The sequence below is a fragment of the Amblyomma americanum genome, chromosome 3, assembly GCF_052857255.1.
Source record: "Amblyomma americanum isolate KBUSLIRL-KWMA chromosome 3, ASM5285725v1, whole genome shotgun sequence".
NCBI classification, from domain to species: domain Eukaryota; kingdom Metazoa; phylum Arthropoda; class Arachnida; order Ixodida; family Ixodidae; genus Amblyomma; species Amblyomma americanum.
This window is the reverse complement of record NC_135499.1, coordinates 181,906,867-181,919,523: the sequence shown is the minus strand read 5'-3', so window position 1 is coordinate 181,919,523 and position 12,657 is coordinate 181,906,867. Positions and strand designations below refer to the sequence as shown.

Below are 12,657 nucleotides of genomic sequence, written 5' to 3'. Positions count from 1 at the left end.
ATTATCTATATCGTCTACTGCAGTATTTGATACCGAGAGGCCTCATGAGCATCTGAAGTGTTACATCAGCAAGGTGCTAACCTGGACTTGAGCCAACATGCAAACATAGGTTGTGAAGTCGCACAGTTAAAAAAAAAAAAAGGCGACCTTGAGTGCAGAGGCTTTCCAGGCACACAAGCATCTTGGTCCCCTGAAAAGTTCACTGAGCACGCCAACGCCACCGGAGCTCCGGTCGAAACATAACCCCATCATGATGCTATCTTGGCACACTCAAATTCTGCACTGCAGACATGGACGAAAGCACAAAGGAACGAGCTAAGAAATGCTAACACTTCAAAATATGATGCACTTGGCACGGAGGCAAGTGGCAATACGGTGGCGTCACATACGTATTTCTTTATTAAAGTATGAAAATCTGGTGAGTGTTACAATCAAGTAAATACGTATATTGAATGCTGTGATAACTCACGGCCAACCTGAAGAAGTCAAATAATAAGTTAAAAACAATAAAGTAAAGCATAACCTTATATATTAATTTAACCTGTGCAACTTATCTGAAATGAAGAGAGTAAACAGAACAGAAATCCTGCCCGAGGGATTGCATTTTCATGGCTTGTTCCTAAAGGAAATGTTGCATGCCATCAACCAGAAATACAATAGACAAGTGTTCTTTCATCAAAGTGAGAGTGGCATTAACATCAGAGTTCGTGCTTCCTTGCAACACTGAGCAGTGACAAAACATTTCTTACAAATGGCACACTATACGACTAGGCTTGGTTTTAGCCACTTAGGCTATGAGGGATACCGTAGTGGAAAGCACGGGATAATTGCAAGCACCTGGGGTTCTTTTTGTGCATTGACATTGCACACTAGACGGACCTCTATAGTTGGATACAACTCAAGAACGAAGTGACTTTTCCCCGACAAAAGACCCCCTTCCAGCCAACAGTGTCAGGTGATTCTCATGAACCTCCTAGCATGACAATGCAGGGAGGGGAATATCCCAGACAATGGAAGGAGGGGCACCCTTGTGCTAGCAAGCTCATGAGAATCGGCGGATGCCACAGGCTCGAAGGGGGTCCTTTGACGGGGAAAAGCCGTTTCGTCCGACTATAGCATTTCGCCTCCATTGAAATGTGACGGCCACGGCCGGGCTCAAACCAGTGTCTTTCGCGGTCAGCAGCCGAGCGCTATAACCACCGAGCCAGCGTGGCAGCTTATAATATGACTAAAATTAGCACAGAAAACTAACCGTAACTAAACCATCATCTGTTACGTTTCGTTCAGATAGTGGCAGGCCAGGACTGAACATTCTGCCAGCATTCAATATCCTAATCTAATGATAATACTTTCACCCCTTCTTTTCACTAACTTAACTGTCTACCTCATAGTAAACAGAGGTAATACTGTATTAGCCTATCAGTCAAACACTCTTGCACTGTTAACAAATGTCAGTAAAAATGCGTAAGAAACAGTCAACTCTACCAGTGGCAACATGCAGTGAGCTCTTTGTTGACTAATGCTGCATGCTGTAAATCCATGCAGCACAATAATACTGACATCACTGTAAACCCAGACACTTTGATCTTGATTCTGGAAGTGCAAGCTGCTGTTCAAAATCCTGCAAACAAATAGTAGCAAACCTTCGACTTTATTAATAGAGAAATAAACACTTATACCTCGCTGCCAAGGTACTCATGGACTACAAAGACCATGAAATGAAAGTGAACGTACCCAATTAGTCCAGCACCGGAGGCTATATTGGTATCGGAATGATCGCTGTCAATGGCGATCGAAGAGATGAAGCTGATAATATGTGGCACATGTGGCAGAAGGAGTTGGACGTCAGCTATGAAAGGAAATACCACATTTGTGAAGCATAACACAACTAGGCGATGTTCTTTTTCATTAACAACTCTGAAACAGGCCTCAGTGAAAAGCCAGGAAGTACGAAGACTGAACTGATGGTAGCACAGTCGAGCCCACTTATAACGAACATGGGCGTCACGCGGCATCCGTTCGTTATATTCCAAAGTTCGTAGTATGTGGGCCACAGCTTTAAAGACAGTTGCTTGTCAAAACACAAAATTTTTTCTTTGCGAAAAAGCCTGTGATGGACGTCTGTTTCTGCAGCGCAGATCCCTTAAGGGAGGTTTCCTGTTTATTTAAAGCAGAAGCGTGCTATCGCCGAGGGTCTTGGCATAGGCAAGCTGTCTCAGGCTCTCTATGTAGCTCATTGCTACAGGCGCGTTTATGGGTGCTGGCTCCGAAGTTTCATCCTCATCAGATTCCTCCACGTCACCCTCGTCCCGCACTTCACAAACGATGCACTCGTCCGTGCACGGTTCCACGGTGTCAGCGTCATCATCGACAGAAATGTCTTGACCCCCATGTCGGAGTCGACGACGCGCTGCCACAAATCGCCGCCGGGCTGGCCATCTTCCGAAGCATCAGGCTCGGCATCAGACACTGTGTCAACGAAGCCGGCCTTGCGGAAGCAGTTCCGTCGCCAGTAGCCATCACCTCCACCCAGGACGCTTTCATCATCTCTACCGCTGAATACAATGGAAATGGGCACTGTGTTCCCGTCCGCCATCCCAAATTACAACCAGGGCCCGAGATTCGAATTAAGCCATCGAAACGTCCACACCACAACAAGAATGACAAAAGCGTGCGAGGGGGTACACGTGCAACGTGCACAGGTGGCAATCAAGCCAATCAAGTTAAAGATACAGGCGCACAGCACCAGAGGAGAGACCAATGAGGTGCGTCCATGAGCGTCAGTGCAGCCACCTCTTGATTCCCATGGAAGGCCTGCTTCACGGAGCGTGGTCCCCACGATCAGCACCGGCGGCGGCATGGTTGATCGCGGAGGCCACGCGCGAATTTGCAAGAGAGTGAGAAGAGGGGAGCAGAGTTGCAAGGAGGGACGGGAGGGCGATGTTGGAAGGCGCGTCGGCGGGGAAGGGTAGCTTGCTCGAGAGCGGCGCGAAACGGGGCGGACAGTTGGCTTGCAATGAGTCTCGGGAAAGCATGCCGCACGCCGGGCGCACAAAGGGGTCGGAGGCAGGTTATCTCACATCACGGCGCCGTGTTTACGCCGTCCATTCGCTGTAACCGATCAGCAGGGCTTAATGACGTTCGTTATACGTGTGATTTTGTACCACTGAAACAACGCATATTTTGACGGTCGCGCAGGTCTCATTCGTTATAAGCGAAAGTTCGTCTTAAGTGGGGCTGTTATATGTGGGCTTGACTGTACAGCCAATAATGAATCTATCAAAAGAAAATCATGAAATAGTTCGATATATGAATGCCATATCACTTTTGCAAGAACCACAATTACATTAATAATAAAAAACTTTTGGACATGTACATTTTCAACTTTGTGGGGTCTAAAAGTTTGTTTTTCTGAAGACACACTGACAATACTGTAGAGATCTTCTTCAACTGAAAGTCCATTATTATATGTTTATGCTATACATGCAGTTTTGCCATCTATGAACTTTTGTTTCATTTTTCAATGGAGTGAGAAGGCCCAGAGAAGTACAGGAATTATTTTTAAGTGCAGATAGAACAAAGAGCTTGTCCACAGCTACAATGTGCGTGAACCCTTACCATTCGGAGCAATCTGGTCTCCCTTGAGTCCCTGCACAATGCCTGTGTAGGCTTCCAGGCAGGCCTCCCGGAGGTCGTTCAGGTATTCTACCGTCTCATAGTCAGGCTACACAGATCAGAAAAGCCCACAAAAGAAGTGTCAACAGAGAGAAACATTAAGCCATGAGGAAGTGTAAACTTCTGAAGTAAATGAGCCACGAAGATCACATTGAACTGATGGCAGTACAGCCAATAATGAAATAGTTCGATATATCTATGTCATATAACTTGTGCAAGGGCCACAATTAAAATAATAATAAAAAATTCAGGTGTGAATTTTGAAGGTGTGGTCCATACACAAATTATTTAAAAAAATAAAAACATATAACCATATTTTTTCTCAGTTATCTAGTCCGAAACAGGGGGTGCAGCCAGATTATAAGGCAATTCAATATACAGTAGCCAACCGAATGTTTGGGCTCCAATAATTCGGACTTAGCTGAGGAACCGTTGCGCACCTTATAGGAATGTGTACATTTTCACAACCATTTCAGACTTGTTCATTTCTGACTCTGTAGGGTCTAAAATTTGCATTTTTTTCCTACTCAAACAGACACCAACTATAGTGTGGAGATAGTTTTTCAACCGAAAGTTCATAATTTCGACCTAGTATAGACGCGCGGGCATTGCTGTCGCAGCCAACTCGTTCTCCGCCGCCGTGACAGGCAGCATCTTGGATTTAAACGGTATCGGCAGGCGCTGGCGGAGTGAATAGGACGGACTGGCTTAGATAGGCTTGGCTATTTCTTCTCCGTCGTTGCCATGTGAGATAATGAGACGCTTTTCGTTGCTATAGAGATGGTCTACAAAGAGCACGTGGTCACACCGCGGTCGTCGCGAGCGTCGTTGCCCCATGCAAACTGACCGTTCTTGCTTCACACAGCGGGTGCATTCGTGTGCGGCATGACTTGTGGCCACGTCGCACTGTGTGGTATCGTAACATGACGAAAATGACGAAAGCATGCCTATGGCTCACATACAGTCTAATATTATCGCTTGTAGGCAGTACATAGGCAGCGACGATTTTCGCGATTTTGAAAGCCGGTTTCTCATAGAATAGTTATTTTTTTGAAGTTCACGGATTTTTTAGACTGTTCGATTATTCAGACTATTTTTCGGGTTCCGTTGAGTCCGAAATATCGGTCGGCGACTGTATAAAACAGCAATAGCTATGCTTATCTGTAACCTACAAGTGAGAGTACAGTGCAGAAGGCAGAGGTGCAGAGGCGGCCACTGCTTAGAAGCTAGCCGGTGCCTATTGTGCTACTAGTATACTATAAATAGAATAACCTAATTAAAGATAGGGCGTAGTAGGCTTCCATAAAGTCTTTGGCGCCAAAGCAAGTGAACCATGTAAGGCAAGAGCCGCCACAATGCTTCAGTCAGCTAGGATGGCTTCACCATATGGAGAGCCGTGTACTGAATGCCAGCATTTCTGCACGACAGTGGTGTGTGGAAAATTGGGATGCAAGCCTCAAGACTAGCCCCAACTTAGCCTCACATTCTTCACGTCGCAGTTTTACAGTGCCTTCGTGTGACTAAGTACTGCATGAAGGTTTCTATGGCCGTGCAGCTGACCAGGATACAAGAGTGAAATGTGATCATGGGAATGCTAACCGGAACAGGCACTCCCTTTAACATACCTTGGCACCATGAGACGTGGCTCAATCACACTCACGGCGACTCACACTCACATCCACTCACTCACACTCAGAGTAATGTCCACTCACACTTGCACTCGTCGTGACCACTTGCACTGACAACCACTCACTCACATTCACAACCACTCACTCCCACTCACATCCACTGGCTCATACTCGTGACCACTCACGCTCACAACCACTCACTCGCTCTCACAAATACTCGCATTCACTCTTTCCTTGTTTGCTGACAACGGAGGGAATGAGGAATTTACTGCTGCGGCTGACTGCGCTCATGGCTCCCCTGGCAAAGCCCGAGTCAAAGATGTTGTGGTGAGCCTCCTGGGCTCTGTCGGGCTATGTCGGGCCAATTTTCACAGTTTAAATGTTCGAAGAAAGTGGTCACTTATCACGTATATTCCATGTCCCGAACCAATGTTACGCATGTTGGCTCCCGCGCTTGCTGGTAAGGCAATGAGCGCTTGTTTAGCGTCAGCAGCTAAGATGCTTACACACGTTTCTGAATGGTGTCCATAGACGTGCGAAGGGTTCTCCATGAGGTGGAGCCAAGTTTCAGAGCAGCGCAGCCACCCCCTCACCCCACCAGGCCTCTACGGCCAAACTGGAGCCCAAAGATGAGGAATGATTAAAACATTTATTTCAATGTGATGGAATTGCAAAATATACAAGGTATTATAGAGCTGCAGTTTTTACTTTCATGTGTAACATCGGCAGAGAAATATTTGGCAGAGAGAGGTTAAGCGGATGGTTTCTTGACACTCACAAAGCGAACAAGGGAGGGGAAAGCCTCAGGGTTCTTGCCCACGTTTCAACAAGCGGTCTTTTCTTCCCGCAGACAAGGACTTGTCGCCCCCGCCCTCAGTTTCCTGCTCTCTTCTTGTCACGTTTTTGGCTATGATGTCCGTCAGACGGTTTTTTCTTCGCTGCCTTCTCGGTATTGGCAGTTTGAACAGCAGCACTCGCTTGCAAGATACCTTTAGGGGAAACGAAAAATGTCGCCCTAGTTTGATTCTTATTAGCTTTCATTCTGTCATAATCTTTTCTATTGTTTCTTCCCCAAGCGAAAAGGTGACAATACTTAAAGACACACTACTTTAGATATCTTAGATCCCTGATTCGCGGCCCTCGATGAACTATTCAGCAGACAAGCGAAGGGAATAGAGGGGCTCTTTATGACATATATGACGGAAGCCAAGTCACCGAAACTAAGGAGCATAGGGGTGTTTTTTTTTAATTTTGTAGTTTTTATCAATGGGATATTAATAAGAGCATAAGAAAAAACAACCATGTCCGCCGGTGGGATCCGAACCCATTACTTCAGAGCTTCACGTCCGGAGCTCTACCAACCGAGCTACGGCGACGCGGCTTCGTATCTGGCAGTCTTGATGCCATAGGTAGCATAGGAGGGTTCTCGCACAACTTCTGCCCTGACCGTTCGACCACATTCGTACGTGGCATTCGCGGTAATACAGGACGTTCTACATCCGCTGCTATGGACGAGGGTGGCGCTGGTGAACACTCTCAAGGCTCGCTTACACATAAATGTCGCCGAAAGCCGCAGATTAGACGGCCGTCGCCGTAGCCCGGTTGGTAGAGCACTGGATGCGAAATTTGGAGGTCATCGAACTGGATCCTAAGGGTGGCATGTGGTTGTTTTTTATTCTGCTCTTATAATTCTCCTATCAATAAAGATAGAAACTACAAAATTTAAAAAAAAGACGTCCCCTATGCTCCTTAATTTAGGTGACTGTTGGCTTCTGTCGTTTAAGTTGGAACTGTATGTCCAGCCTATCAAAAAGGATGCAGTCAGTTGAGCTGCCACCTCATATATGCTGCCGAAAATCTCCACAACAGCTCTAAAATACCGTATTTACTCGAATGTAACACGAGGGGTGACTTTACATGCTGTCCAGCGGGAAAAAATAAAACCAAGAATGTAACGCGAGGCTTAGGGACGCAAAACAAAGTACCTTTAATAGACATCGTGGCCAACATGTGTACTCATCTTCCTCACTTCCGGAGGCCGAGTTCTCAGAAACGGAGTCCTCCGTTTCGCTACCGAAGTCTCCTGGTAACTTCTGCCGCATCGATGTTGCTCGCCATAGAGAGAATCTATTCCTCTTCATGAACGTTGGGCCCACCCACGAGATGCTCTGAACTTCCCATCTCCCGAGCAACATTCCTAACTTTCCTACAGATCAGCTCGACGCTGACCCCCACGAGACGTTTGCGCTACTCAATAACAAAGTCCGCCAATTTTTTGCCCACCTCGACGTGATGGCCGTGGCGAGGCCCACGAAATCCTTTGCGGTAGGGCTCACATTTAAAAAGCCCCTCCCGCTGCAGCCGCCATCCTCGGATGGTTGACCCATTGAGGTCAAGTCTTCGAGCTGCCGTAGAATTCCCCTCTTCAGCAGTGGCAGTGCGAAATTTACTCTGAGTAAAGGATCTGATAAAACTCGTAGTGGCTCAATGCACCCACGAAGAGCTAGCGCTTATGCCAACAGTGAACTACAAAAGCGAACAGCAGCGCAAGATTGCCGTTCCTGCGCCAGCGGAATCCTCTTCTTCGGTTGTCCAAAGACACCTGCATGATGCCTTATGCTGCCTTGAGCACTGCTTTTCAGCAGTGGCAATGCGAAATTTGAGCAAAGGATCTGATAAAACTCGTAGCAGCTCATTGCACCCACGAAGAGCTAGCGCCCATGCCAACAGTGAACTACAAAAGCGAACAGCAGCGCACGATTGCCGTTCCTGCGCCAGCGGAATCCTCTTCTTCGGTTGTCCAAAGACACCTTCATGATACCTTACGCTGCCTTGAGAGCCCTCAGTAGTGAATATTTGCTCCTCTCAAGCTGTCAGCAACATGAAAGCAGCTAGGCGAATACTGTCGTCACGAAATACACGCGGCAAACTTCGCTGTCGCGTCCACCCACCATTCACGTCCACTCATGCCAAACACACTTGACCACTAACACTCACATCCACTTACTCACACTCATCTCCACTCTTTCACACTCATGACCACTCGTACTCACATCCTTTATCTCGCACTCACACTCGCAACAACTCACTTGCAAGGCAGCAATGTGGGCTAGTTGGTTGTACATTTGGTGTGAATAACGCGCTACACACTAACAAAAACGACAACTGGAACAGGGGACACAGGACAAGCGCTTGTCCTGTGTCCCCCATTCTAGTTGTCGTTTTTGTTAGTGTGTAGTGCGTTATTCACACCAAACTCACTTGCACTCACTCTCACGACCACCCACACTCATATCCATTCACTCGCACTCACACTAACTTCTGTGAGTGCGAGTGTGGGTGAGGCAATACAAGTGCACTCATGAGTGAGTGTGCCGACCTATGCTCCTTCAGGGCCTTGGCATGCTATTCGGTATACTACATGTTCCACCGAAAGAGAGTGCAATAAAGGCGAACAATACTGCTATACTTTTGCACGGGATTTTCAAGAGGGTATCTGACTACTCAATAAAAAAAAAACTCAATATGCCTGAATTTGACACATCTGGCACTGACTCTATCACTTAAATCCAGGGTACAGTGAAACTGACGTATAATATAAGTCTTACACACCTTGTCCACATATGCTACAGAGGCTTGAGCTAATGTCTGAAGAACAATTTCCAGGAACTTCTTGAACTCCGGTCCAATGGCCAGTGCAATATCACCAAACACAGACAGGATTTGGGGCTTTACTGAACGGTGCAAGTTATTGTTCTGAAAGCATGATGAAACACAGCACATTAAAAATTTGTTGTAGGCCCTAACACAGAGCTTAAAAACAACACCACATATTTTTCTTTTCCGCCTTTAACACCTTGATTCCAAAAAGAAAAAAAATCACAGCCTCTACATCATGACTACTAAAGTGCCTGTATTCAAAAGACGTCAAGAATTTGTTAGTGCCGCTGAAATTCAAGAAATCGATGTCGCAAATTTGCCAAAATGGGCATTTACGGGCATTTGGTCCATTTTGTGCACCTAGTCCCTAGTTGTGCGGAAAACCAACCTAAAGGCCTTGATTTGTAACAAATGTCATACAAACCATTTTTCTTTCAATTTTTCGAAAAGAGCTAGAACAACACGGTCAAAAAAGGAGAAGACAGGAACGAATCTCACGGGTGCCGCGAAAAATGTTTAGATTATCCAAAAATGAGCATCCGCATGCAGGAACATGGCAAGAGCATCCACGCAGACTTGCTTTTGGCTGAAACGATTTAGGTAATTATAACAGTGTGCTAATGCTTACTAGTTGCGGTGCGCACCGCTTGACTGATGATCGCAATGTAGGCAATATGCCTACATTGCGCGACTAGCTATCACGGCATCAGCTATGTGCAGGTCCCAGGCTGTCCCTCAGCGTTCACGATGTGAGTGCAGCGCTTAGTGCTCACGGGTGGGTAATGGCTCCCACGTCATTATCATCTGTCATGGAGCGAAAGAACATTTGGAACATATGAAATTCTGCTGGCCAGGAAACTACAAATTCATACTATACAAAAACTCCCCTGCTCCAGCCTAGTGGCCCGCTTCAGCCCATCGACATTCCGACTGACCCATTTTTCCGTGTTGGCTCTCGACCTGTTCGGGCCTTATCCCACTTGAACTTCCGGGAACACGTGGATTGCCGTTGGGACCGATTACACAACCCGGTACCATATCACGCGCGCTGTCCCCGACCAGCTGTGCCTCCGATGTCTCAGACTTTCTCCTCCATGACGCTGTCCTGCTTCATGGCGCTCCTCGTCATCTGCTTGCAGATCGAGGGCCCTGCTTTCTTTCTGAAGTGGCCTACAACCTTCTCTGCTTCTGCTCCACCCATCACAAGTTCACGACAGCCTACCATCCCCAAACAAACGGCCTTACTGAGTGCCTTGACCGCACCCTCCATTGTGACTGGGACGCCAGTTTACCCTTTGTGACGTTCGCCTACAATTCCTCACGCCATGATGCCATTGGATACTCTCCCCTCTACCTACTTTTTACTTTTTTGAGGGGGGGGGGGGGTTGTGTTACGGTACACAGTCGTGAAGTGAAGAGGACGTTGTTCTGTCGATGGGCAGTCGACGACGACAAGGACATTGCAGCTAGTGCTAGAGTGACCTGGTTTCTGGTGTACCTTCTGTGTACGGCCTATCGTTCCTGCTGCTGAACTAAGCCCGTAATAGCATCAGCTGTGATCATATTGTCGAGATTCTACTGTATAGCAAAGAATAAACTAAAGTTGTCATTGGCTTTTGCCACTGCCCTCCCTGCCATCCTTGCTGCCACGTTCCACGAATGATCATGCTCTAAAACGGACATAAGTCTGGGTCATCAAGGTCACTTGTACTGTACCTCATGTTAGGAGAGAGGAAGATGCTCCGTGAACCACCAACTTGTACACATGAAGGCAGGAGAAGACTCAGTGTGTTGATCAATGTTCTTACAAAAGAACTTGTCCTCATCTCAATAATTACGGTCACCGTTGCCAAGATTAGGTGGGCCCCTCCAAGTGGTGAAGGCATGTCAGAGGGAACGAAGAAAGGGGAGTGCACGATGGAAGAAGCAGTTGGGAGGATGCCATACCTTATCCCAAAAGCTTTTTTACAGGTCAGTAAAATTGATGTATCGAAGTCCCTCTCCTTGCTCAAGTTTGTGCAGCAGTTGTCCCGATAGTTCCTCAAAAAAAAATGTGTTGTCTAGCCTGCTTGTGTATCAGAAAAAACGTGTAAATCCTCCAGTGCAGAGTTTCAACCTATTTCCTATGGCGACACAAAGTGGTGAAAATGCCCAATGGCGACAAACCCTAAATCAACAAATTCTCAAAAATGAAATGCCCAAGGAGTAAACTATTTTTTTATCAAACAAATTTCCTCCTATTCTTATTTAACAGTTTTGACAAAACAAGAGACTAGGGGTCGAACATTGGCTGGAAGTCTTACATTTTCCTCCCCTTTTCCTTCACATAGCTTCCTCAGAGCGACGCCAAACATTCTGGTCAGAAAGCGGTGGCTACTGGAGCACACCGATATCAGGATTCGCATACATACTCCATGCAGAACTAAGGGCGTGCCGTCAGTATTCGCGAATTTGCAACACAAGGCATTAAAAGGGCAATGCAAGCTGCATAATAGAATTCACATGCTTTAGTTTCATTCTAAACCCACAAAAGCTCTAGGAACAAATGCACCAGAAATGCCCACTTAATAAGCACTAATAGATGGCCCACTAGTGTTCAGAGGGCATAAAAACTGCTAATTAAGAGAGATTAATATATGGATGCTTACCCCTAAAATTTCAAGTAACATTTTCATGAAATCGTCACAGAATGGCAGCACCTGAGACCCCAGGGCTCTGCAAATGTCGCTTATCAGACCAGCAGCTGCTGAGCAGACCTAAGTCAAAAGTGACAGAGGAGAGAACACATTTCATCGAGCTGTCAGAGCAGAGGAAGTTTCCAGCAGTTTGGACTGAATCAGCCCAATGAACAAGAACTTCTAGCGCTGTACCTGGCACTCTGCATGGTTCTTGAGACCAATGGCCAGGAAAGGTCTGAAAGCATCCATGTAGTTGACAAACTTGTCCCCTAGAACTGCACAGCCAGGGAAAAAAAAAAGCACAATGCACACACCGCATGACTGCAAAAGGCCTTCAGCAAGCACATAAGACATGCTGAAAAATACAATTTTTTGTGTGAAAACTGATATGAAACTAATATATCTGGTTTGGTATTTCATTTATTCATAGTTGCAATCAACAAATCCTTTCCGTAATGTCATGTTACTTGGCATGGCTCCGGATGCTGTCTACAACGCACATAAAAGCTTATTTCTTGTGTGTAAGAGACAGCTTACAGTCTATACTCCTGTAGGGGCCGCACCCGTGTAAAGACCGCACCCCAAACTTGGCGGCTGGTACCATATAAACACCTCTAAGGGCCGTACTTTTTTTTTCCAGATTTGAAGGCCAATTTTCGGGATGCGGCCCATACACGCGATTTTCGAAAAAAAAAACTTCTTTTAGTCTAAAAACACACCAATCAGGAAATCGGCGGCATTTATTCTACATTGAATTGCCACTCAAGGTGTATTCCTACTCCGAGCTGGTGCTGTGCTCCGGGGCACGCTCATCCCACAAGAAGTTGCGCAGCATATCAGCTTCCAACGCGTAGGCGTTGTTCCACGCTTCCATCACTTAGCAGAGCAGCTCCTTTCTCAGTTCGGGAAACTTGCACGGCTTGCCTCGGAAAGCGCACTTTTTGCAGCGCGTGTTCCTCAATGCATCATTTTGGTTGCACCACTGTCGGACGCACTTCTTAGCCACGTCGAATTTC

General features: G+C 46.6%; 1 protein-coding gene across 1 annotated transcript in view; it reads right to left on the bottom strand.

Moving 5' to 3' along the window:
• Nucleotides 1–12,657, bottom strand: part of LOC144125577 (importin subunit beta-like) — a 61,851-nt gene that overhangs the window by 13,022 nt on the left and 36,172 nt on the right. The window contains exons 10-14 of the mRNA XM_077659070.1: nt 11,834–11,916; nt 11,612–11,719; nt 8,916–9,059; nt 3,619–3,724; nt 1,735–1,849 (exon numbers count right to left, since the gene is read on the bottom strand). Of these exons, the coding sequence (XP_077515196.1) occupies nt 1,735–1,849; nt 3,619–3,724; nt 8,916–9,059; nt 11,612–11,719; nt 11,834–11,916 (556 nt within the window). The remainder of the gene's footprint in view (nt 1–1,734; nt 1,850–3,618; nt 3,725–8,915; nt 9,060–11,611; nt 11,720–11,833; nt 11,917–12,657) is intronic.